This window comes from Heptranchias perlo, chromosome 12 (assembly GCF_035084215.1).
Source record: "Heptranchias perlo isolate sHepPer1 chromosome 12, sHepPer1.hap1, whole genome shotgun sequence".
Classification (NCBI taxonomy): domain Eukaryota; kingdom Metazoa; phylum Chordata; class Chondrichthyes; order Hexanchiformes; family Hexanchidae; genus Heptranchias; species Heptranchias perlo.
In genome coordinates, this window is record NC_090336.1 from 56,305,648 (window position 1) to 56,328,892 (window position 23,245).

Below are 23,245 nucleotides of genomic sequence, written 5' to 3' on the forward strand. Positions count from 1 at the left end.
GGACTCAGTGGGCGAACCCTCGGATATATCCCCTCTCACTACTGCCGTGATGTTCTCCCTAATCAAGAACGCAACTCCCCCTCCTCTCTTACCTCCTGCTCTATCTTTCCTATAGCATCTGTACCCTGGAACATTGAGCTGCCAGTCCTGCCCCTCCCTTAGCCATGTTTCAGTAATAGCTATAACATCCCAGTCCCATGTACCCATCCATGCCCTGAGTTCATCTGCCTTGCCCATCAGACTTCTTGCATTGAAATAAATGCAGTTTAATCTAGACTTCCCTTGGTCTTTGCCCTGCTTTCTCAGACCATCTGTCCGGTCATGTTCTGTACACTCTCCCTTACTGCCTTTTGTTTCTGTCGTTGCAACTAATACAATTGTCTATCAGCTTGGCTCAGTGGTAGGACTCTTGCTTCTGAGTCGGAAGGTTTTAAGCACATGATCTAGGCTGATACTTCACTACAGTACCAATGGAGTGCTGCAGTGTCAGAGGTGCTGTTATTCAGACGAGACGTTAAACCAACTCTGCCTGTTCGAGTAAATGTAAAAGACACCATGAAACTACTCGAAGAGCAAGGGAGTTCTCCCAGTGTCGTGTTAATATTTATCCAAAATCACCCAATCAGATTATCTGGTCATTTATTTCTTTCGGTGTTTGTGGGACCTTTCTGTTGGCAATTGACTGTTGTGTTAGCCTTTAAAACAACAGCAATGAGACTTCAAAAAGAAACTAATTGGCTGTGAAGTGTTTTGGGATAGCCACAGGAAGCTCTTCCTTTAAACAATGAGGGACTGTCACTAAAATGATCACGACAACCAAACCACACTGATCGCTATAAACAATTTAACGAAGTATCAGAGAGACTGTGGTTTTGGGAAACAGCTTTTGATTGTTAAAAGCGACTGATCATGACAAACAGTGATCAGTATAACTGGATTCCACTGTAATAGCTAAAAACTTCTTGTATGCGACAATATACATTTGAAGAAAGAACTGTTTACTGTGCTCATAATTATTCACCAGCAATTCCTTGATCTCTGACTTTTGAACATGCCGCTGGTTATCAGGATATTGCTTCCTCCTTTTCGCAAAACCTTGGATCTTTCTGCTTTGTTTTGCCCTTATGTGGTAAAGTAAACGATTCTCATTTGTTCTTTGACTTGTGTCCGCTGGCAAGCTATGCAAGACTAAACGGTTTCCTCAACGTTCTTCTCATTGCCAGGGAACCACGCTTTCTCACATAGTAACTTCACCCTCACAACTCCTCGGTGATTACTATGTGCGAGTCTCACTGCGTCACTTGCTACATTTCAGGAATGATGGTTCAGTCTCCTCTGCAGAGGGTTCCATTATCAGCTGCTGATGTCACATCTCTTGTGTTCCACAGCACTTTGTTTAGTCTCTTTTGCCTCGTCCCATTTACCCGTACAGTGACACTGTAGCACAGCAATGTCTTTGTTTCTCATCTGACTTCATCAATCTTTCGAGGTCAGTGTAAGTGGAGAATATAGACTTAAGGTGATTAGCAAAAGAACCAGAAGCGACATGAGGAAGCATTTTTGTTACGCAGTGAATTGTTATGATCTGGAATGCACTGCCAGAAAGGGTGGTGGAAGCAGATTCAATAATAACTTTCAAAAGGGAATTGGGTAAATACTTGATGGGAAAAAATTTGCAGGGTTATGAGGAAAGAGCAGGGGAATGGAACTAATTGGATAGCTCTTTCAAAGAGCCAGCACAGATACGATGGACCGAATGGCCTCCTTTTGTGCTGTTTGATTCTATGATTTTATGAACATGAAATGCCATACCAGACGCAGAATCCCTGAGAGCTAACTGTTCCCTCAGCCTCCGGTAGTGGTTACCAGGATGCATGCAGAACCGGACCAGAGTGACTGATCCTCCAATCATCTCTCCCTCCCTTTGGGAGAAGCATCTGGATCTCTCCCACCAACTCAGTGCCCCTTCCTCGCACCCCTCCCGGCATAGTGCGCCCCCTCCTCACCAGCTCAGTGTCCCCTTCTCCCAGCTTAATGCCCCCCTCCAGACAAAGCGCCCCCCCCTCCCCACCAGCTCAGTCCCCCCATCCCGGCACTGTGCCCTCCTTCCCACCGGCTCAGTGCCCGCACCCCACCAGCTCACTGACCCCCAACACAATGCCTCCATCCCAGTTCATTGCCCCCTCCGCCAGCTCAACGCTCCCCCCAGCTCAGTCTCCACCCCTCCCCCCCAACCCCATCTGGCTCAGGTTAAAGCAGGAACCCACAGTGGGTCTGTATCTCTTGTAGTGCTACAGGCCACCGGTCTCACAGAAGCAGCAGCACTGAAACAAATTCATTTTTAGAAGTAATTAACCTTTAATGAAATGGCAACAGATGATGTTAACTCGTTTCCAGACTAATGGTTATTCTGCTTTACAAATATAAGCCTTTAAATTGATTTTGGTGATTGAATTATTAGGAGTGGACTCTGTCATTTGGGTCACATAAACCTTGTAAGAACAAGTGTACTAGGTAGAATATCCAGAAGTAAGCTTTTCCATAAACACATATTATTTCCTTGTACACACGTGTAAAAGACTAATTCTGCAGTGGTTGCAAAAGTGCAAGGCTAGGCCTGGAACAACTGGAGATGTTACCTCATTAACCATCCACGAGAATCAGACAAGTGACTGTAGGGAGTGATGTGGGATGAATAGGCTTGTTTTATGAAATGTACTGGAAGGAAATAAGGACCAAGGCCATGGTTTCTCATTAGAGAATAAACAGATCTTGTTGTGCAGACATGTTGAAAGGAGGAAGGGTTAGGACGTAATTACACATATAAACTGGGGCTCCTTGGGGACTTTGCTAGTCTTGCTGAGGCTAGGGTAAGCAGTTAATGATGACATGCTTTCAATCTCCTGAAGAGGTCCCTGGTATGTGAGTTATAACACCACCACCAACTTGCATTTATATAGCGGCTTTAACATAATAAAATGTCCCAAGGCGCTCCACAGGAATAATTGGTACCAATATCTCATATATAGTGCATGTAAGGGGTTGTGTTTTATTATCTCTTCGACTTGATTTAATAAAGAGTGTTAAACAGAGTTTCAATGTTTCCTAGCCCTTTAACTTGTATTAGAGGTGAAAGATATCCTATAATACTTCCACGCAAGGCCATAGGGGTCTATGACAATATCTTATATAAAATCCCAACAGTGCTCACTAGAATTAGGGCCCTTGAAGCACATTAGGCCTTAATGGTATTCACCGCAGTGTGCTGAAAGAAATGGAGGCTGTTATTGTTAAACACTGGGCCATACATTTAACAGCTCACTGAGGTCTGGGATTCTTTCCATCGGCTTAAGAGAAGCCAATATGGTGGCTGTATTTTAAAAAAAGGGAAACCAGAGGCCTAATAGTTTAACTGCAGTAATAGGCAAGTCGCTGGAAAGGATGATTAGAAATGCATTGTATGCTCATCTTGAAAGAGTAGGGCCTATTCAAAAATTGCACCACGGCTTCTGGAAAAGGAGGTCCTGTCTCACCAACTTGATCAAATGTTTCAAGAAGGCTTCAAAGTTGATGGATAATGGAAGTACAGTAACTAGATTCTCAAAATCCATGGATAAAATGCCTCACACAGAGCCAGATCAGCCCGCAACTTTCCAATATGGACTGGCTGGGGTAGATTTTGACTTTGTGCAATAGTGTAAAACGGGCGATAGTGAGTCGGCAGCCCATTTTACATCTCTCCCCATTTTTTACTTCCATTGATGACAGAGGAAATAAAAATGGAGAGAGATGTAAAACGGACTGCCAACTCGCTATCACCTGTTTTACACTGTCACGCAAAGTCAAGATCTACCCCTTCATGTGCAAGGGGACCATCACAAGTTTACCATGTAATTCAGATATAACTAGTTCATGCCAAGGATGATAAACATACACAACAGGTCCTCATGAAAGGCCACTGAACAAAATACAATAAATGGATTCAAGAGTGAACTGGATTAGCTTCTGGAGAAAGGAGGTGTTGACAGATAGAGAAAAAAATGAACTTGCATTTATATAGCGCCTTTCACATCCTCCGAACATCCCAAAGCACGTCACAACCAATGAAGTACTTTTGACGTGTAGTCACTACTGCAATGTAGGGAAACACTGCAGCCAATTTGTGTGCAGCAAGCTCTGACAAAAACAACAATGAGATAAATGACCAAATATTCTGTGGTGGTGTTGATCGGGGGATAATTTTTTGGTCAGGACAACTCCCCTGCTCGTCTTCAAACGGAACCATTTCACATCCACCTCAGTTTAACGTCTTGTCCGAAAGACGGCACCTTCGACAGTGCAACACTCCCTCAGCTTAGATCATACACTCGAGTTTCTGGAATGGAACTTGAACCCACGACCTTCTGACTCAGAGGCAAGAGTGCTACCCACTGAGCCATGGTCAACATTCAACATATGTTGAGATGGCAGGAATTTGGGGTAAAGATCAACCAAAAAGGGCTGACTGAGTCATAGGATCTTTTCCTGTCCCTAAGGTGTCTTATGTACCTGAACAAAGTTCATAATAGGGCAGATTCTGCATGGGCTGTGGAAGTACAGGCTAAAAATTAAATGCCATTTTAATTAATTAGTCACAAAAGGAGATTTATCTGGTAAACATGACGCTTGGCGTACTTTTCACTCACATTTTTCAGGGTTTGTCAGAGACTCACATAGATCTTCCCTCTGGCCCAGAATCAGCCCAGTGGTTTACAGTTTCAGTGTAAAAGGGTTGGTCACCAGCAGAAAATTTAAATTTGAGAAATACTTCGACCAAAGGTGAAGTCAAACGAACATGGCAAAGTTGCTCACGGAACTCTTTTATAAACCAAGGACATAACAATTTATCATTTGAATTGTTTAAACAAAGTGAAAAACGTACAACAGAGCCTTGATCTCCCTGAAAGATGTTATTTTAACACCAGCAATAATCTGGTTAAAATAAATGCGTCGCCATGAGTGATCAGTAATGGTTTTTGGAGAATCCACGCTCTTATCTCTTGATGAGAACTTAGTCATCAGAAATCGTAACTACTGGCCTGAAAGAGTTAATCACTTTTACAATATATGACATCCCCCTAACCAAACAGTATCCATTTATTCACAAAAAGTGTCCCAGTTGTGACGTTAGTTTTCCAAAGGTTTGTGCTGGTGAAAGGGTTAATTTAAAAGGGAACGAACCATATCGTGTCAAAGCAAAACTGTGCTGTGTTAACACAAAGTAAAACCCTTTTGCTCCACATCTATATGAATGCATAAAAGTCGATTCAGCCTTCCATTCAGATGGTAGAAGTCCCATTCCAATACAACAACGTACATTTATGTGGCATCTTTAACATTATATAGCACCTTTAACATTTCATAGTTTAGGGGGTCAGAATGATGCAGGTGTAGAACAGAAATTAAGGAAGGTAGTTTTAAGGGATGGGAGAGATTTAGCATGAGAAACAGGCTTAGGGAGAGAGTTTCAGGGTGTGGGAGGGGGGAATATGCATCATAGAACAGAGTTGGAAGAGCAGAGGGTGCAAACAGAGTCATCGGACTCGAGGAGGTTATGAATGGAGGTGGAGCAAGGTCATGGAAGGATCTGCAGAAGAAGATAAAGATTTTAAAATCAAATACTGATGGATGAGTTGCCAGCAGAGGTTAGCAATGATGGTGTTACATAGGAGCAGGACTTGGTGTGTGAAAGGATGTAGGAGGTGGAGTTCTGGACTTCATGTTGGGCAGAGCTCAGGGGGGCTGGTGAGGACAGCATTGGAAAAGTCAAGCCTGGAGTACACGAAGGTGTGAATGAGGGTTTCAGCGGTAGCTGGGGTGAGTTGTGCTTAGGGAGGTGGCCTTGGTGTTGGGCTGCAGGTTCAGTTTGAAGCTCAGCTCAGGGTGAGCAGGGTACACCATTGGATTGAGGCTGAGTGGGCATCCAAGAAGGTGGTTGAATCAGGGGCTCAGGTGTAAGTTTTTGGTGGAGGGCCAAACCGGACCAAACTTTGGTCTTCCAATGTTGAGATATAAAAGCATCAAACAGGCAGCTGGACAACACATCAACAGTTATGGAATTAAGGGTGAAGGTGGTGGAGAGGTAAGGCTGAGTTTCATCAGCATACATGAGATCAGCTTTCATATGTTTACTGGGGAATGCTCCTCCATGACCCCTGCCCGAAATCGGGTGGGGTTGCGACGGAAAATTTGGGCAGTGAGGCCGACCCTCCAGATCACCACCCTGACTGGGATTTCCCTCTCCCCGCCCTCCCTGGATGGCTGCCGACTGCTCCTTCCCCCGCCCGCCGTATGAAAATGGTGGCCGGCAGGAACGGGTCCCCAGCGGTTCTCCCTCCTCTCAGTCCCACTTACCGCCACTTCCTAGGGCCGCCATGTGGAAGGTGGCAGTAAAGCCCCAGGAAGCAGCAGTAAAGGGCCCAAATTCCCCCAAATTGGGGGGGGGGGGGGAGCAAAGGCCTTGCGAGCGGCCTTCTCTCCCCCCAGTCAGCCCCAAACCTTTACCTACTGAAGGTGGTTATGAAGTGGGAGTCTTCCTTCTGACCTTTGTGCGCTTCTGCCCCCTTTAATGTCCCTTGCCATCTTTTTTGGAACCATAGTAGTGTCTCTGCTCCAGTCACCCTGGAGTTCCCTCACAGGCACAAGAGGGCTTCCCTTTGCGTTGAGGGCTGTAATCCTACCCGGGGTCAGCTTGTGCCTATGTAATGAGCCAGGAAAATGGGTTGGGGTTGAGGCAGATACAGAGGGGTGGAGGGAAGTCTCACCAAGAAGCAACAGGTAGATGAGGAAAAGTAAGATGCCATGTGTGGAACCTTGGCGCACGTTGAAGGAGACTCTGTCCTCACAGGAGAAGAAGCCATCGCAGGAGATGTGTTGGTTGTCTCAAAACATAGCTCAAGGATAAAAGACTAAAGGATTCCGAAATCCAAGGTGGCACTGACAAAATCTGGTCCGACCTAATTCTCAGTTCCAGCAGCAAAAGAAAATTGTCACTAATTGGCACAGTGCTTGATTTGGAATTACACAGTCATTAAACATGCAAATAAAACCATTCTACTCACAGCAGTCAACTCATAAACTGTCAGAACTCACATAGGCTTTTCAAAGCTATTAATAAGTATTATTTAGACAGAAACGATGACTATCCGTATGTACTTTCTCTTTGAACCAACAACAACTTGCATTTAAATAGCATCTTTAACATAGTAAAAACATCCCAAGGCGCTTCACAGGAGTGTAATCAGACAAAATTTGACACTGAGCCACATAAGGAGATATTAGGACAAAAGCTTGGTCAAAGAGTTAGGTTTTAAGGAGCGACTTAAAGAAGGTAGAGAGAGGTGGAGAGGTTTAGGGAAGGAATTTCAGAACTTGGGGCCTGGGCAGCTGAAGGCACGGCCGCCAATGGTAGAACGATGAAAACTGGGGATGTGCAAGAGGTCAGAATTGAAGGAGGGCAGAGACCACAAGCAGATCACAGCTTTCTATCAACTTTCAGATCGGACAAGATTTTTTCATTGTCACCTTGGATCTCGAAAGCCTTGAGTCACTTGGCCTTGTGCTGAGATGGGCGGACACAGCCAAAGCATCTGCCTGCAATGGGCTCTTCTCCCATGACCACACGGTCGCTTAAGGTGTGCTCAAGGACCCATTCTTGGCCCTCTCCTGTTCACTTTTAGTTTTAAGCAGTGGTTTTGAGTCTGGCAAAGTGACTAAAACATCAGTCCCCACGACTCTCTCAACTTGGTCGGTCGAGTTGAAAGAAGATGTCTCAGTGTGCTGGTACGCATCACACAGATTAATCGCTCGTCCCGCAACTGGTCTGTTCTTGACACAAACACGTTTATTTGATGCTCCTTGTTCCGCTGTTTTATTCGAGGTGTTATTCCATTTCCTTTAAATGGGTTAAAGGCGTGGCTAAAAAGCGGAGAGAGGGGTTTCAGACAAATGCAACAAGTGTTCATCTGCTAGTCTGGCCCATGGTAATTTCAATGCTCCGATGGAGCACCACACAGTTTGGGAAAAGGTAGGCATTGTGGGAAAGAACAATGAAATGAAAATGAATATGAAGTTACATATTTACTCATGGCTTGTGTCAGTGATGCCATTAGAAAACAAAAATAGCAACCATGGAGGTGCGTAGTCCGGTTTTCATAATTTCTTTGGAGGGACTGCTGCGGGCTGCCGCCAAAAAGGTACGTTTTTGTAAAAATATACTTACCGGAATGTGGAGTCGGGAGGTGCAGGAGATCTCCTCTGCTGTGCCGAAGACCATTGCTGCTCGCCTGCCAGGTCTCCTCCCGATCGCACCCCACCCTCCCTCTCTCCTCCTCCTCCCGATTACTATCCCCAATTCCCCCCACTGATTACGCCTGTATTGCCTGGATAACTCAGTACAAAATTGGGGTCTTGGTGAGACCACTTTTGAAGTACAGTGTACAATTTTGCTCCCCTCCCCCTCCCCAAGAAGGACACTGTGGCTCTACAGAAGGCACAGAGAAGGACAATGAGAATGATTGCCAATCTAAATGCACTGAGCTGTGAAGATAAACTTTGTGCCTTGGGTTTTGGATCCGATGGAGAGCTGTAAACTTAGATGGAATCTGATTCAGGTATTTAAGTTCTTATCAAGGGCATTAATAGGGCAGTAGTAGATTGCTTGAGGCAAGGGGGCTGGGTATAACTAATGGATACCCGTTTAAATTGAGAAAAGCACGGAGAGACATTGGATGTTTGGAAGTTGTACTGTTCTTGGAAGATTACCAACCAGTGGAACAGCAATTGGAGGTGGCAACGACTCCTCACAGTCCTTCGAGAAAGTGTTTGATGTATTTTTGGAAAACTATTAGATCACGGCAGAAGGAAGCCAAGACAAATTATTCTGGTAAATAACTAACTGGTTTGGGACCTCCTGGAGCTTGCCTGATCGTCTTTTAAGGGGCTACAGAGAAATCTTTGACAGAAGACTCCTGAATTGACTCCTGGTCCATGTGGGGTTTCCTCAGGAGATGGGGAGAGGAACAAGGTCAAGTACACGGGGATGAACCCAGCGAAAAATGGGGTGAATTCAAATCATAGAATCATACAGCACAGAAGGAGGCCATTCGGCCCATCGTGCCTGTGTCGGCTCTTTTGAACGAGCTATCCAATTAATCCCGCTCACGCTCTTTCCCCACAGCCTTGAAATTTTTTGTCCCCTTCAAGTATTTATCCAATTCCCTTTTGGAAGTTACTGTTGAATCTGTTTCCACCACCCTTTCTGGCAGCGCATTCCAGATCACAACAACTCGCTGCGTTAAAACAAAGATTTCCCCTAGTCTGCCCCCACTGGGTTATTTTGCCTCTCATCCTAGGTTCATAAAGTGATATAACAACTAAAACGATCGATACCTTTTTTTTTGCAGTGAAGCTCCGTACCTGATCTGCCTGTGTTGCGGTATCTGAACTTCCTCTCCAATCCTATTCAGGGATGGCGAACGGCTCCGAGAGTCATGGGTACCACTCCCGCTTTTTATAGTGCCATTGGGATTGTTCTGCATCTGTTGCAGTAGTTGTGGTGAAAGGCTTCGGTGTGAAGTGGCGGATTTGTTGCCTGTCCAGTCTGGGAGGTTGTTAGTATTCAGGTTGTTATCGCTGTTTGACCGAAGCAGGACCCGTGGTGCAGACAGAGTGTTCTGAGGTCCCCTTCTCCGATTTGAGTAAGTCGGTGCCTCTCGAAACGGCACTGTATAGAAAAAAAACAACGAAGATGAGGTTAAGTTTTCACGTGACGTTTTCCTGTTGTAAAACGCTGTAGCCCCTTCGTACAGGAATGTTCAAGCATGCGGTTTCCTCTCTTCATATCTACAACAACAACAACTTGCATTTACGTAGCGCCTTTAATGTAGTAAAATGTCCCAAGGCACTTCATAGGAGCAAAATTTGACACCGAGCCACGTAAGGAGATATTAGGACAGGTGACTAAAAGCTCGGTCAAAGAGGTAGGTTTTAAGGAGGGTCTCAAAAGAGGAGAGACAGGCAGAGAGGCGGAGAGGTTTAGAGATGGAATTTCAGAGCTTTGGGCCTAGGCAGCTGAAGGCACGGCCATCAATGGTGGAGCGATTAAAATCGGAGATGTGGAAGAGGCCAGAATTGGAGGAGCGCAGAGATCTCGGAGGGTTGTAGGGCTGGAGGAGGTTACAGAGATAGGGAGGGGCGAGGCCATGGAGGGATTTGGAAACAAGGATGAGAATTTTAAAATTCTTATTTTAAAATCGAGGCGTTCCCATGAAATGGAACGCTAACTATCCAAAGCGAGTAACACAATAGCCCTGACTATTTTGTGAGCAGTCTCCCTTTTTCTAAAAGGTAAAAAGATCTGCAGATACTGGAAATCTGGAACAAAAACAGGAAGTGCTGTGAAGAGGTCAGATGAGTTAAGTTTCGGGTGAGGCCAATTTTGATAAGGGGTCCATACCCGAAATGTTAACTTGTCTGTTTTCTCCACAAATTTATTTTTTATTCATTTCTGGGATGTGGGCGTCGCTAACAAGGCCGGCATTTATTGCCCATCCCTCGTTGCCCTTGAGAAGGTGGTGGTGGGCCTTCTTCATGAACCACTGTAGTCCGTGTGGTGAAGGTGCTCCCACAGTGCCGTTAGGTAGGGAGTGCCAGGATTTTGACACAACACAATGAAGGAACGGCGATGTATGTCCATATATATCGGATATATGTCCATATACTGCCTGAGCTTCTGAGTGTTTTAGGCATTTTCTGTTTTTTGCCCTTTTTCTAGATTTTTTTCCCCTCCCCACACAGGCCACGAAGTGACCTGTACGAGCCAAAATATCTGGCCAAGTCAGGGACGTGGGCTTCACCATAACTGGCAGGAGGGTACAATATCCAGTGTAATAAGTCAGCCAATGTCAGTTTATCCCACTTGCTCCTCCCGATAGAAGAGCTCATGATCAGACATTGCTCCATTTCCTTATCTGGCTCAGACTTGAAGATACTCAATTATCTGAGGCAAGTGAATTTTGGAAAGAAGGATTGAAATATGCATTTGCAATCCACTAGTTGGGAGTCACACATGCAAATACTAGAGATATTGGGCCACTCAAAGTTTGTCTCTTTAAAGATTCCATATTTTAATCAATGCAGGCATACATTGACTATTCAATTATGATCTACATATAATGGCTTGCAAATACATACAGTCACACCTTGTTGACCCTACTGAAAACAGAAGCACCAGTCATTACTGCATTGTCAACTGTTGCTATTGAGGGCCAATACAAATGGTATTCCTCAGAACTTCCTGGCTGGTTTTATACAATTTCAAGAGTCTCTTTAAAATATGAAAAACTAATAGGAGAAAATGAATAGACCAAAAAAAAAGTTAAATCAGACTGAAATAAAACAAAATGCAGTAACAAAGCAAAACAAGTACTGAAAATATCTTAACAATTGAGTGCCATTTCTGAAAGAGTTGTATATCCCTTCACCGTTTGTGGCTTTTAATTGTTGTAACAGAGCTGTCCTGATGGCTTAGAGCAAAAATACACTGCTCAGTGTGGTATGAGGCCGTACAAGGAGATCTAAGGTCTGATCCCGGTCTGTGCTGAGTAATCTAACTTTGGCCAGACAGCAGTAGGGACGTTGCAATTGGTGTTAGCATCCCTGAACCAAGAGAGCAAAAGCAAAAAGTTAGCCAGAGTTCTCAATCATTACCCAGTGTGAGCTGCAAGTATAAAGACAGGGTGTAGCCAGCTGAGGGAAAAGGAGCCCCCCCATAATAGAATTGCCTGTCAATACTCACTGGGTTCACACATGACGAACAGAGGGAAACCAGCACCAATGGGACCATACCCCAGCATGAGTGCGCTCTTTCAGGAGAGTAAGAGTAACTAGCATCTCTTAACAAATTTTGGAAATTTTGTTTTGTATGGCACACAGTAGAACCTTGTTATAACAAACTCCTTCTCCTTAGTTCTGACTGAATTTCTAAAAGCAGTGCACAAATCCAGACCACTATCGGATGACTCTCTGATGAGAAGCATCCGTGAGTTTTTTTTAATAACCAGGGTTAATAGGAATACATGGATGGGCTTTTCCATGGAAATTGATTCATTCCACGGAATTCGTCTAATCTCCAAGCTTTAAAATGCAAAAAAGCAAAGAAATCAGACTTACCACTTGAATCCTTGTCCAATTGGAGATAGCGCTTTTTTAAAAAATAGCCGGCGCCAGACTGAAAATGGCCGTCAGCCCCACCCGCACCAATAAACTCAAGTGAAATGGCAGCTGCATCATTCAAAATGGCCGTCCGGTCTGTCTGCACAAATCAAAAGTGAAAGTAAAATTCCATAGCCGCTGCCAATCATCCCCGCTTCTCCAGTAGCCTTCCAGAGTTTGGGCCTTTTCTCAAAACCAGTTCAGTGTGAACCAATTAAGGTTTCATTTGTCACACAGTTGGGTCAATTTGAAATGTCCTAAAAATGCCAGTATTGTTGTTTGCTGCGTTTTAAGATTAAATAATTATATTGGCAGTCGGGATGTTATCCATATGAAAATGGGTGCAATATCTTGCAGTCCTGTCGCAGATTTCACTCTCACAAATTTAGCCATTTTCCGCAGATTTCTATTTGCCCTGGTGATAACAAGGTTCAACTGCATGAAGGTTCGTAATTTTTGTGATATTATTAAAGAAGAGCTTCTTCCACGCCTCAAACTGACTTCCGTTCTACTAAAAGTCAGATGTCTTTCCAGCTCTGCTCTGCGTAGGCATCAGGTACGTGGGTGTCTCACTTTCTCTTGCATATATTAATCCACATGCTCACTGACACAGCCACAAGCCAGTACCAGAGGACTTTCGCCAGTGATGAGCTCTCTGGGCCCAACACCGCATTATTGATCAACCCTCTCTTGTTTTTTGCTTTTAAACACACCGGAACGGTCATACTTAAGTCCAGATTTGCACATAAAATGTCAACGATGATTCCTGAGGGTAAACAAGCTCCCATTCATGACCTTCATGTCTTCCACTATAATAACAGCCAATCTACGTCCCTCCAAAGATTTTCTGGACCGTTGTAATTATAATTTTTGTTTGTTAAATTCGGTTTTATATCCAGAATGTCCCACATGTCAGTGTTTCATATTTGAACAGTCTTGTTAAGCACTCGTATTTGACTATCAATGTCAGATATAGATAAAAAAGCTAAATTTAACTATTCTCTTCGATACAATTATAATGAATGAACTAATTGGGCGCCTGACCTGCCAAGAACATCGCCGCCTGCATTCAAGCATTTAACAATCCTGTTTCACTGATTGGAAACTGTTGTTACACAGCAGGTGCATGAATAATAAACCACATTTTGCGTAGCTAATTGTTGCAGTTACAGTATCATTTAATCGCTCGAGATAAGTCACAGTTGCACTATCTCGCACTATCAATCACACTGAGTAACGAGAAGTCGTCTCTTTCCCCTTTCTATCAATCACTTCCAAGCGTTCAGTGTTAAATCCAGTAAGGTGCAGAGTTTTAGGACAGAGAGAAGTAGCCATGCTCAATTAACGGACAAGAAAAGATCGAATTGAATATTGATAAAACATTGAGGTATTTTGTAAAAATGTAACATTAAAAAGTTATTTCGAGGTATATATTCATGTAAAATCTGAACGTTACATTATTACAATTCCACATCCCTTCTTACGTTACCAGAATATTCTTTTTGCACAGTCTGCTTACCTTCTATCTTTAAGGCATTCAACAAAGACTTCATATTTCCCACTTTCACAACAATCTGGACATGTTTCCAGCCTTCCACTAACCAGTTTCTATATGTTTTAGTTGCCAGAACCCTAAAAATAACAGCAGGTTCCTAGGCACCGGGTAATTGCAAATATAGCTGGGCATGCAATATCCAGGAGAAGTCTGGTGACAAAGCCCACCCCACATTCTGTCTGTCAGCTGGGAACCGACTGTGCGTAGACTGGTGCTGCTCGAAGCCTTGCTGTGTTTCAGAGTATTAGTCATGTGAACACCAGCACAATCTTTATACGCTGTATTGCATTAACCACTGAATTGAGGAACAAGCACAAACAAATAGGTCAAGACAACTATGCTCAGGATAATAGTTCACCCTGTTAATTTATGTACTTTAACACAGCTTGTTTCAAGCATCGTCAGATTAAAAATCACTAAGACTAAGCAAATCTCAAATAAACTCACCGATTAATCCAGTAGTACGTTAATTTATTTACAACATCCTCTAGCTCATCACATGTAAAATTAATTTGTAAAGATATTAATCTGTTCATAAAGACATCATTTGCAATCACTTCCCTGTTGTACTGATTTACTAATTCACAGTGGTGTAATAATCTGTGTTCAAGTAATTAAACTAAGCAATTAAACCATTTCTTCCTGAGCATCGGAGGTTTTCTTTTCCATTGTCAGTCCCTTAAAAGGATGCATTAAATGCTTCAAACTTCTATTGTGTATTTTTAAATCACATAATTAATATTCTATGCAACACAGGATGAATACAAAATGCTATTATTGATACTAATATTTTCAGGGATGTTTTCAGATTTATTTATTATCATTTTGTCACAAAATTATAAAATCGTTCCATTCACAGCTCTGATGTATATTCAGTTTTTGGACACTAAAGAATAATTGGCACATCTTTGAAAAGTGGGGTAGTTTTCCTTAAACTTATCTTTCATAATGTGGAGATGCCGGTGATGGACTGGGGTGGACAAATGTAAGGAATCTTACAACACCAGGTTATAGTCCAACAATTTTATTTTAAAATCACAAGCTTTCGGAGATTATCCCCTTCGTCAGGTTGTGATTTTAAAATAAAATTGTTGGACTATAACCTGGTGTTGTAAGATTTCTTACATTTATATTTCATATGCAGAGAATTCAACATGGTGTTTTAGAAACCTTGCCATAAAATAAATAGAACATTGCAGCACAGAATGACACATTCCAATTATTTGCTGAGTTCTGCTATAAGCCTTCACCAAAGCATCTGTTGCAATTCTGAGCCTTTCACATTCAATGGAAGCACAACATTATTGCTCTGATCTCTGAGATGTGATGTCATGGCCTCTGCAGTGGGAAGTACGTCATCTAATTGCAGCGGCATCTTTTGCATCTGGTATCATTTTAAGAGACATCATATACCCGTCAGCCTTGAACTGCAAAGGCAGCATGTAATTTGTACGTTGATTCATCAATTCTTCCTATTAATTCAAAGCGTGCAAAGAGATCATTGGAGGGACAGATGTAGCATGGGACCTCATTAGGTAAACTGCATTCCCACCATGTCAAGCTAAATTTATATCTCGTTGTTTGTACACTATTGACTTGAGAACCAACCAAAAGACATGGAGTCATCATTTGTTGGATATCTGCCCTGATGGGGCACAGGAGTGAGCTTGTTTTACACACACACACACACACAAAAAAATCAGAAAGCACATACACATAGATAAGACTTAATCCAGGTATGTACAAATAGTTCTTTTTCCAAAATTGGCCTGGGTTTTTAATCTGTTTTTTAGCCTCTGCCAGCAGATCACGTGGTTCTGGGTGGGATGGGGAGTGTTGTATATTGTGCTGCACAAGGCATTGTAATTGTGTGGGACAAGCTGGATGGACCAGTAGGGTCTTTTCTTCTCCGCATGTTCGTAAATATAAGAATCAGTTTGTGTCCAATTGGTAGTGGGAAGCTGCTCTGCCAGACACTTGCAGCATCTCCTCGATCCATTACGAACGCTTCATTGCATCTCAATTACTGTTGAAGCAGTTTAGTCTCAGGTTGGGTTAAATTCCCACCTGGGTGCTTGCAACAGATGTAAGTTAAAGGCCAAGTAGCAAGGTACAGACAAACCACATTGCTGACCACTCACCAGAAGAGAGGCAGTATTTGGATTTGTCTCCTGGAGATGAGCCCAGGAAGAAAACCACTGCATGGGATGGTTCTGTGCATTCGCAGCAGCACCACCTCATTTATATTCCAGCACTGGTCCTTAAGTCAGGGCTGATGGCAGTGGCAGTATTGGGGCCATAAATATCCTGTCGGAATCTCTATCAGTACCTTTTCCTTTAGGTTGGTCTCAGCATTACTAAACTCAGATAGAACATATTCTTTAATACAAAAAGAGACTCTGGCACTTCAAGTAACAAAAAAAAATGAAACGCAAACAGTAAAGCTATTCAAATTATAGGTTTCAAATATGTCATAAACAGCAATTATGCCGACATGGTTTTTCTCTCTGTGATGATTGCACTTCACACACCAGTCCTTATTGTGTGCTTTTATCACGTGCAAAACTGTCAAATCCAATACAAGAAACTCTAGTTCATCTCCCCGGGCATTTATGAAGTGACCTTTGTGTCATCTCTCTTAATTATGAGCCTGCTGAACTAACTAAGAGAAAAGTGCTGAAAGGGTTACAAAATAATCAACGTGTAATCTCACTGGAGTATTATACCACACAGTGGAACCATTCAAATCACAGCCAGACTCACTTTGATGACAAGATACAGAGACGGGAACATTAAACATACGCTGCTGACAGCAGATTTCAACTGCTTTCAACTCCATTTCAGGATGGTGATAAACAGCTGCAACTGTTGCTGGCAAAAAATACGCTCTTCTGACCGTTACTTTATTCGGGCCCCCTGGACTTCTCAAGTGATTAAGCCCAGAGATCATTGCTGACGTGGAGCCACATGAATAATGAAAACTACCGCACAGTTCTCCGAGAGCTATGGGCTTTATGTGTTACATCTTTGGGATAAAATATTACCCAAAGGATCAGAAATCTCACTGTATAAATCTCCACCACAAACACCATTTGCATAAGGTAATATATAGCTTAGTGTCGTCAGAGTATGGCTGAGCTACTGAACTACAGATATATGCGAGCACTACATCACACCATTATTTGAAGCATCTGAAGGAAGTAAAAAAAAAGAGAATACTTATTATTTCAGAATAAGTATTGGTTGCCTTAATCCTTCAGTCCTCTTGAGTGTGAAAAACCCTTCACACAGCTCCAACTCCAAATTCTTCAGCGCAGCAACAGTTATACCTGGAACCCTGCAGTACCTTAACCTGGCAGCAAACGTTCCACCCACCTTGCATGAATCCTTACGTTATTTGCATGTCTCCATGGATGGAGTTGCTAGGAGACACCAAGGACTAATTGAATATGCATAAGGGGAAAGTTAAGCACTTGCCAAAATATGTCTTATTAGATTTATCTTCCCATTGCAACAAAAAACACAGATAAAATGGCATTTCCTTCTCAGATCAGTTTGGGGGACTTGAAAAATAATTTTCAGAGTTTCTTTCCCAGGGTTGGGAATAAGAATCTGACCATCCTGCACACATTTTATATTGGTACAGAGTTTTCCTCTGATATACATCTAATTACCAGGCCTGTGTGGTCAAAATATACCTAAAGTAAATAACAGTGTCACATGAACCAGCTTTCTGCCTTTTCAAATCACTTAATTCACCACAGTAATCAATGGTGTCATTACAAACGCAAGTTATAAAGGGACAGAGAACTAGACGATAATGGGGTAGAAATTAGTTTGTGGCCAAAGCAAGAGGCCCGAGGAGCGATAGAAATTGTTCCTCAGGCCTCACCTACATACTCGGGGTGAGCTGCTGGCACTGGTCGCGCCTCCACAGGCCGCTAGCCCGACGGGAGAGTTAAATTTGGTGCCGCCTGCCTCACTGGCAGTGGTCTTCGAGTAACTTCTGGGGATGGGGTCGGATCGTGACTCCTGGGGAGTCGGGGGAGAAGTCGAAAAGAAAACATTCAAGAACTTACGTTTGGTTGGGGGCGGCTGAAGAATCCTGAGGTGACCAATTTGTGGAAGAGGTCCTTCAACAGGTGTTAGGCCTCTAATTTACGTAATTCAAGGAGATCATGCCTGGGACACCTAAAAAAATGGATCCCAAAGAGACCAATGCCTACAACGATTGGGGGCAGGTCGTTCCGTTGCTAATTTGGTCTGCTTTACGCCCATTTTACACCCCCCAAAAAAAAAGGGTGCAACGCATACCACCTTCCACCCCGATTAATTGTAAACAATTTTACAACACCAAGTTATAGTCCAGCAATTTTATTTTAAATTCACAAGCTTTCGGAGGCTTCCTCCTTCCTCAGGTGAACGTTGTTGGAAATGAAATCCTCGAAATGAAATCGCATTTATAAAACACAGAACAATGCTTGGTGATTACAGACAGTTTTTTCAACTGCCCGTTGCCAAGGCAATCAGTGTGCAGACAGACAGGTGTTTCTACCTGTTTCTACCTGTTTCTACCTCTCTATCTGTTTTTTTTTGGTGATTTGTATATTCGGAGACCTTGCAGGTAACACCTGTCTGTCTGCACACTGATTGCCTTGGTAACGGGCAGTTGAAAAAACTGTCTGTAATCACCAAGCATTGTTCTGTGTTTTATAAATGCGATTTCATTTCGAGGATTTCATTTCCAACAACGTTCACCTGAGGAAGGAGGAAGCCTCCGAAAGCTTGTGAATTTAAAATAAAATTGCTGGACTATAACTTGGTGTTGTAAAATTGTTTACAATTGTCAACCCCAGTCCATCACCGGCATCTCCACATCATGGCTACCCCGATTAAAGTTGCCAACCCTCCAGGATTGCCCTGGAGTCTCTAGGAATTGAAGATTAATCTCCAGGACACAGCAGGGAGCAAAACCCGAGAGAAAACCATAGGGACAGTAAAAAAAAATTGTGTTTTTTTCCCATTTTCTTTGAACACTCCTGTTTATTAGTTATAAAAATATTGAAGATGGGAAAAATAGGCTGTTCAACTGACAGTCAAGAATCATCCAATTGGATAATGAAGAGTCTTTTCGATTTCCAATTGGCCTTGGGAGGCGGGGCACCGTGACGATGGACGTGTTGGGCGACCAATGGGGGGAGCGTGGGGTCGGGGCAGTTGGATGCAGAAGGTCATATGATGAAACCTCCAGGAATACATTCAACCAGAGTTGGTAACCCTAGACCTCAACATGTGCACACAGATCCAAAAAGGAGCTACAGAGGCAAAAGCAAAACATTTCTCAAACAGTGACAATTAGATTTAAATTGTACTTTTCAGATTGTCCCCCAAAGAACATCATTTTTTAAACCACACAGTAATTAAACTCATTAGATTTCACCCACTTACTGAGAACTTTTTGCAGTATTTTCACAAGAGAGGGGTGAGGGTGAGAGCAGAGGGGGAGCGTAGGGGAGGGAAGAGGAGGAGAGGGAACATATTTTCAGATTGTAATGAAAATTCACGTTAGCCTTATTTAGATAAGGACACCAGAGGACAACAAATCCATTCATGAGTGGCCCGTTACATAATTTTACACAACCAGAGACTAATTGGTGACATTTTCAGAGGCACAGATGGAAGTATTTGCTGATAAGTGGGCAGTGCGAGAAAATTAGATGATGATGATTGATATTTAATCTAGAGATTAAAGTAACAAATGGAATTTGTTCTAACAAATGTACCCTCCAATGACCCCGATAGCATGCAGAATCCAGGCATTAAACTAACCATTGAGATTCGTTCTACCAACAGAAAACCCCATAGCCTTGATAATAGAACATGTTTCTGTGCCTGAATCATCAAAGTACAGTATTTCGATTAGTCTCCATTTACTCGAGTTTAAAAACCAGCATTTCTGTTTTACTTATGTGTGTTCTTTAGCATTCGTATACATTAGTCCATAAGTAATTATTCTGCATTCACAGGTGCTAATTACAAAATCTCATGATGAATAAAGACTTGTGAAATATCTGGAAAAATGTGGAATCGCACGTTGACAGATCGTGGGATGCTCATACACTTGGAACCTGGTTCAGGGATGAATAATGTGCTTGACTTCATGTATACACAATACTTGCCATTGTGTTACTTCAGAATAGACAATCAGAAAAATCAGTCAGCATCAAATTAGATGGCATATAAGTAAGACAGTTTAGTGAAAACTTTGAATTAGTTGACAGGTAAGGCAATATTTACACCTTCATTTGTGAAATGTGGTAGCCTACCAATAAACAGCGACCCTACGGAATAAATTCCGCCAAACTCTACTCTGGGTGTAAAGTCTCACTCGACGCGAACACGGATTGGTGAAGCAGGTGCAGAGCTCCTGATTTTCTAGTCTTTAAAACATCACCAGAAAATCAGGAACATCTTGAACAGGGGCATGCTGGCCTCTGCTTCTGATTCTTCAATCCTCTCTTTCGGATGAGACGTTAAAACTGAGGCCTCATCTGCCCTCTCGGGTGGACATAAAAGATCCCATGGCAACTATTTCGAAGAAGAGCAGGGGAGTTCTCCCCGGTGTCCGGGCCAATATTTATTCCTCAACCAACATCACTAAAAAAAAACAGATTATCTGGTCATTATCACATTGCTGTTTGTGGGAGCTTGCTGTGCGCAATTTGGGTGCCGCATTTCTTACATGACAAGAGTAACTACACTTCATAAGTACTTCATTGGTTGTAAAGAGCTTAGGGGCGTCCTGAGGTCATGAAAGGCGTTATATAAATGCAAGTTCATTCTGTTCTTTCTCTCTCCCGTCAAGGGAGGCCCTGTGCTGGGTGTGCATATCACAAATCCTCTGCTTTAGTGCCAGGTCGATAGCTGATAGTGAGGAAACGTAGGTTGGATCGATGACTTAAAAAAATTGCTTAAAATGGTCTAAGCAAATTAAGAAGGCAATCATTTAAATTGAGATTTGGTTACTATAGTTGCTCCATCATATCCAGTGAGCGAACCAGATATTAAAAGTAAGCTGCATAAAATTCTGATATACAGATGAATGTAATTTTTTTTTTAGGAAAAATGTAAATTAAACATTCCTCCTACTTAAGGTCCCATTGTACACATGTCGTGTGCCAATCCCTGCCCAACACAGCACTAGGTGAAGGAGCAAGCTGATAATCCATTTCTGGTCTTCTGCCAATGCAGTTCTGTAACCAATTATGATGAGGAGTGAATTTTACCTATTACCTCTGATTGATGCTGATCCATACATCTTGGGTAAGCTCAGGATCTCAATTTTGAACTTTTGCCCAAAAAAAGCATGGAGTGGGTGTGACATCTGCTATGCCCGTCTGAAGTTTGCAGCGAGAGGCCTGACCAATTTTCATGGTGGGGCCTCATTTCCGTACCATCAGCGAACAGCTCACCCGTTTCGAGCAGCTTGCCGATCGGAGAGGGCTGAAAATCTAACGGCTCCAGCGTGGAGGTGGGGGTGGGGGAGGGGGAGGCACTCTGATGTCATGGGCTGAGTGGCCAACAAAATGGCTCTGCCATTCTAATGTCCATGCAAGTGGTCTGACCAGCCAATATGTTGTTCACTAGTTGCAGCAAGACAATGAAACGAAATGTCAGGAGAGAACTGCATGTACAGCAGAAAGAAGCTGGCTACCGTTCACAGTACAAATACGTGGGCTGAGGAAGTGGGAAATATTGTGTGAAGGACACATGGAGAGATAAAGAGCAAAAGTGTATTTGTACTTTTTTTCAGATGGGGTAATGTATGTTTTTCCCCCTCTGTTTCACCTCTTGTTGTCTCCCTTTACTACGCACCACCTCCACCTAAGCTGCTTGGAATTGACCCAAAGGCAGTGTGTATTTCCGTAGGATGTCAACCATTGGGTTTTTTTTGGAAAAAAAGAGACTCAGAAAATATTGAACATGGTCCTGATTTTCTTTGCTTATTTGGAAAGCCAAGGCTGCCTGTTAGCACCAAGTCCCTGTGTGCCATTCGTGCAATTATGATTTTGATAGCCAAGGCTAACTGTCACTTAAATGTTGGTCAAACAAGTTTTATTTTCGATTTGTGGCCAGGCTGCTGGACGAAGTGCCAACTGTTGGAACTAAGCCTGTCACCTCAGGGGGGTAATGTACTGAGATTGTGTTTCCCAGCGTGCTTGCATCAAACCTACTACTGGTAAATGTACCATATATACACGTACTTAAAAAGAAAATACTTACTAAAAGCCAAAAGCACCAAATCATGAGTGTAGTTCTTAGCACTGGTCACAGCGTACCAAGTAAATTTAACTACTTCTCTGAACTACATTCGTTTGCACAAACTGGGCATCTGAAGTTATGGTGCACAAAGACATGTCTGCAGCTCCGAATGTCCTGGCTTTGTGGCTGTGTGCACTTACTAAACTCAAGGGGAGTAATTTTGACTTTGGGTCATAGTGTAAAACGGGTGATATCGAATCAGCTGCCCGTTATACATCTCTCCCGATTGAAGTCAATGGAAATGAAAATTGGGGAGAGAAGGACCGCTGATCTGATATCGCCCGGTTTACACTATCACCCAAAGTCAAAATTACCCCCAAGGATTCAGGCCTTCTTTAAGGTCCAGCACTGTGCAACTGATTATTTTCGGTAATTTTACACCGTAATCAAATTTATGTCATCATTTGGAAAAAAACCCAGCTTTATCTTAATTTTGAGCATTACTGGCAGGCAGCAGATCAATCTGTGTGCATTGAAGGTCACAGAAGAATAAGCACCAAACTTTTTTTTAATACATTTGTTCTGCTTGAGGGCCTCTCAAAGAAGCACCTGTCCTGCTGTGATCTATTAAAGAAAGAATCAGGTCAATGTCATCATGATTTATTGCCAGCTTGCGCACCTCAACTTGTACAAGAAAGCAGCCACGTGATCTTTAATGAGGCCATTCTTTGGAATTATGTCGGCTTTGATTCCCTTCTAGCTGAAAAATCCTGAATACTTCCTTAAATACAACAGGAGTAGAGTAAAAATGTGCCCTTTATTTAAACGTCAATGACCGTTCCAAGTTCAGCAATTGGCACTTTCAGTGATAATTTATGTACCAATAAATCCAATTGAGGATTCAGGAGAAACTTCTTCACCCAAACAATGGTGAGAATGTGGAACTCGCTATCACAAGGAGTAGTTGAGGCGAATGAATAGCATTGATGCATTCAAAGGGAAGCTAGATAAACACATCAGGGAGAAAGGAATAGAAGGTTATGTTGATAGGGTTAAATAAGGAGGCTCATGTGGAGCATAAACACCAGCACAGACCAGTTAGGCCGAATGGCCTGTTTCTGTGTCGTACATTCTATGTAATATATGTCATTGGACAGTCATTAATAAAATCATGTT

At 42.8% G+C, this 23,245-nt stretch overlaps 1 protein-coding gene across 1 annotated transcript in view; it reads right to left on the reverse strand.

Annotated features, from left to right (window-relative positions):
• shank2b (SH3 and multiple ankyrin repeat domains 2b) overlaps positions 1-23,245 on the reverse strand; it is a 680,429-nt gene that overhangs the window by 454,542 nt on the left and 202,642 nt on the right. The window contains exon 11 of the mRNA XM_067994155.1: positions 9,457-9,763. Within this exon, the coding sequence (XP_067850256.1) occupies positions 9,457-9,763 (307 nt within the window). The remainder of the gene's footprint in view (positions 1-9,456; positions 9,764-23,245) is intronic.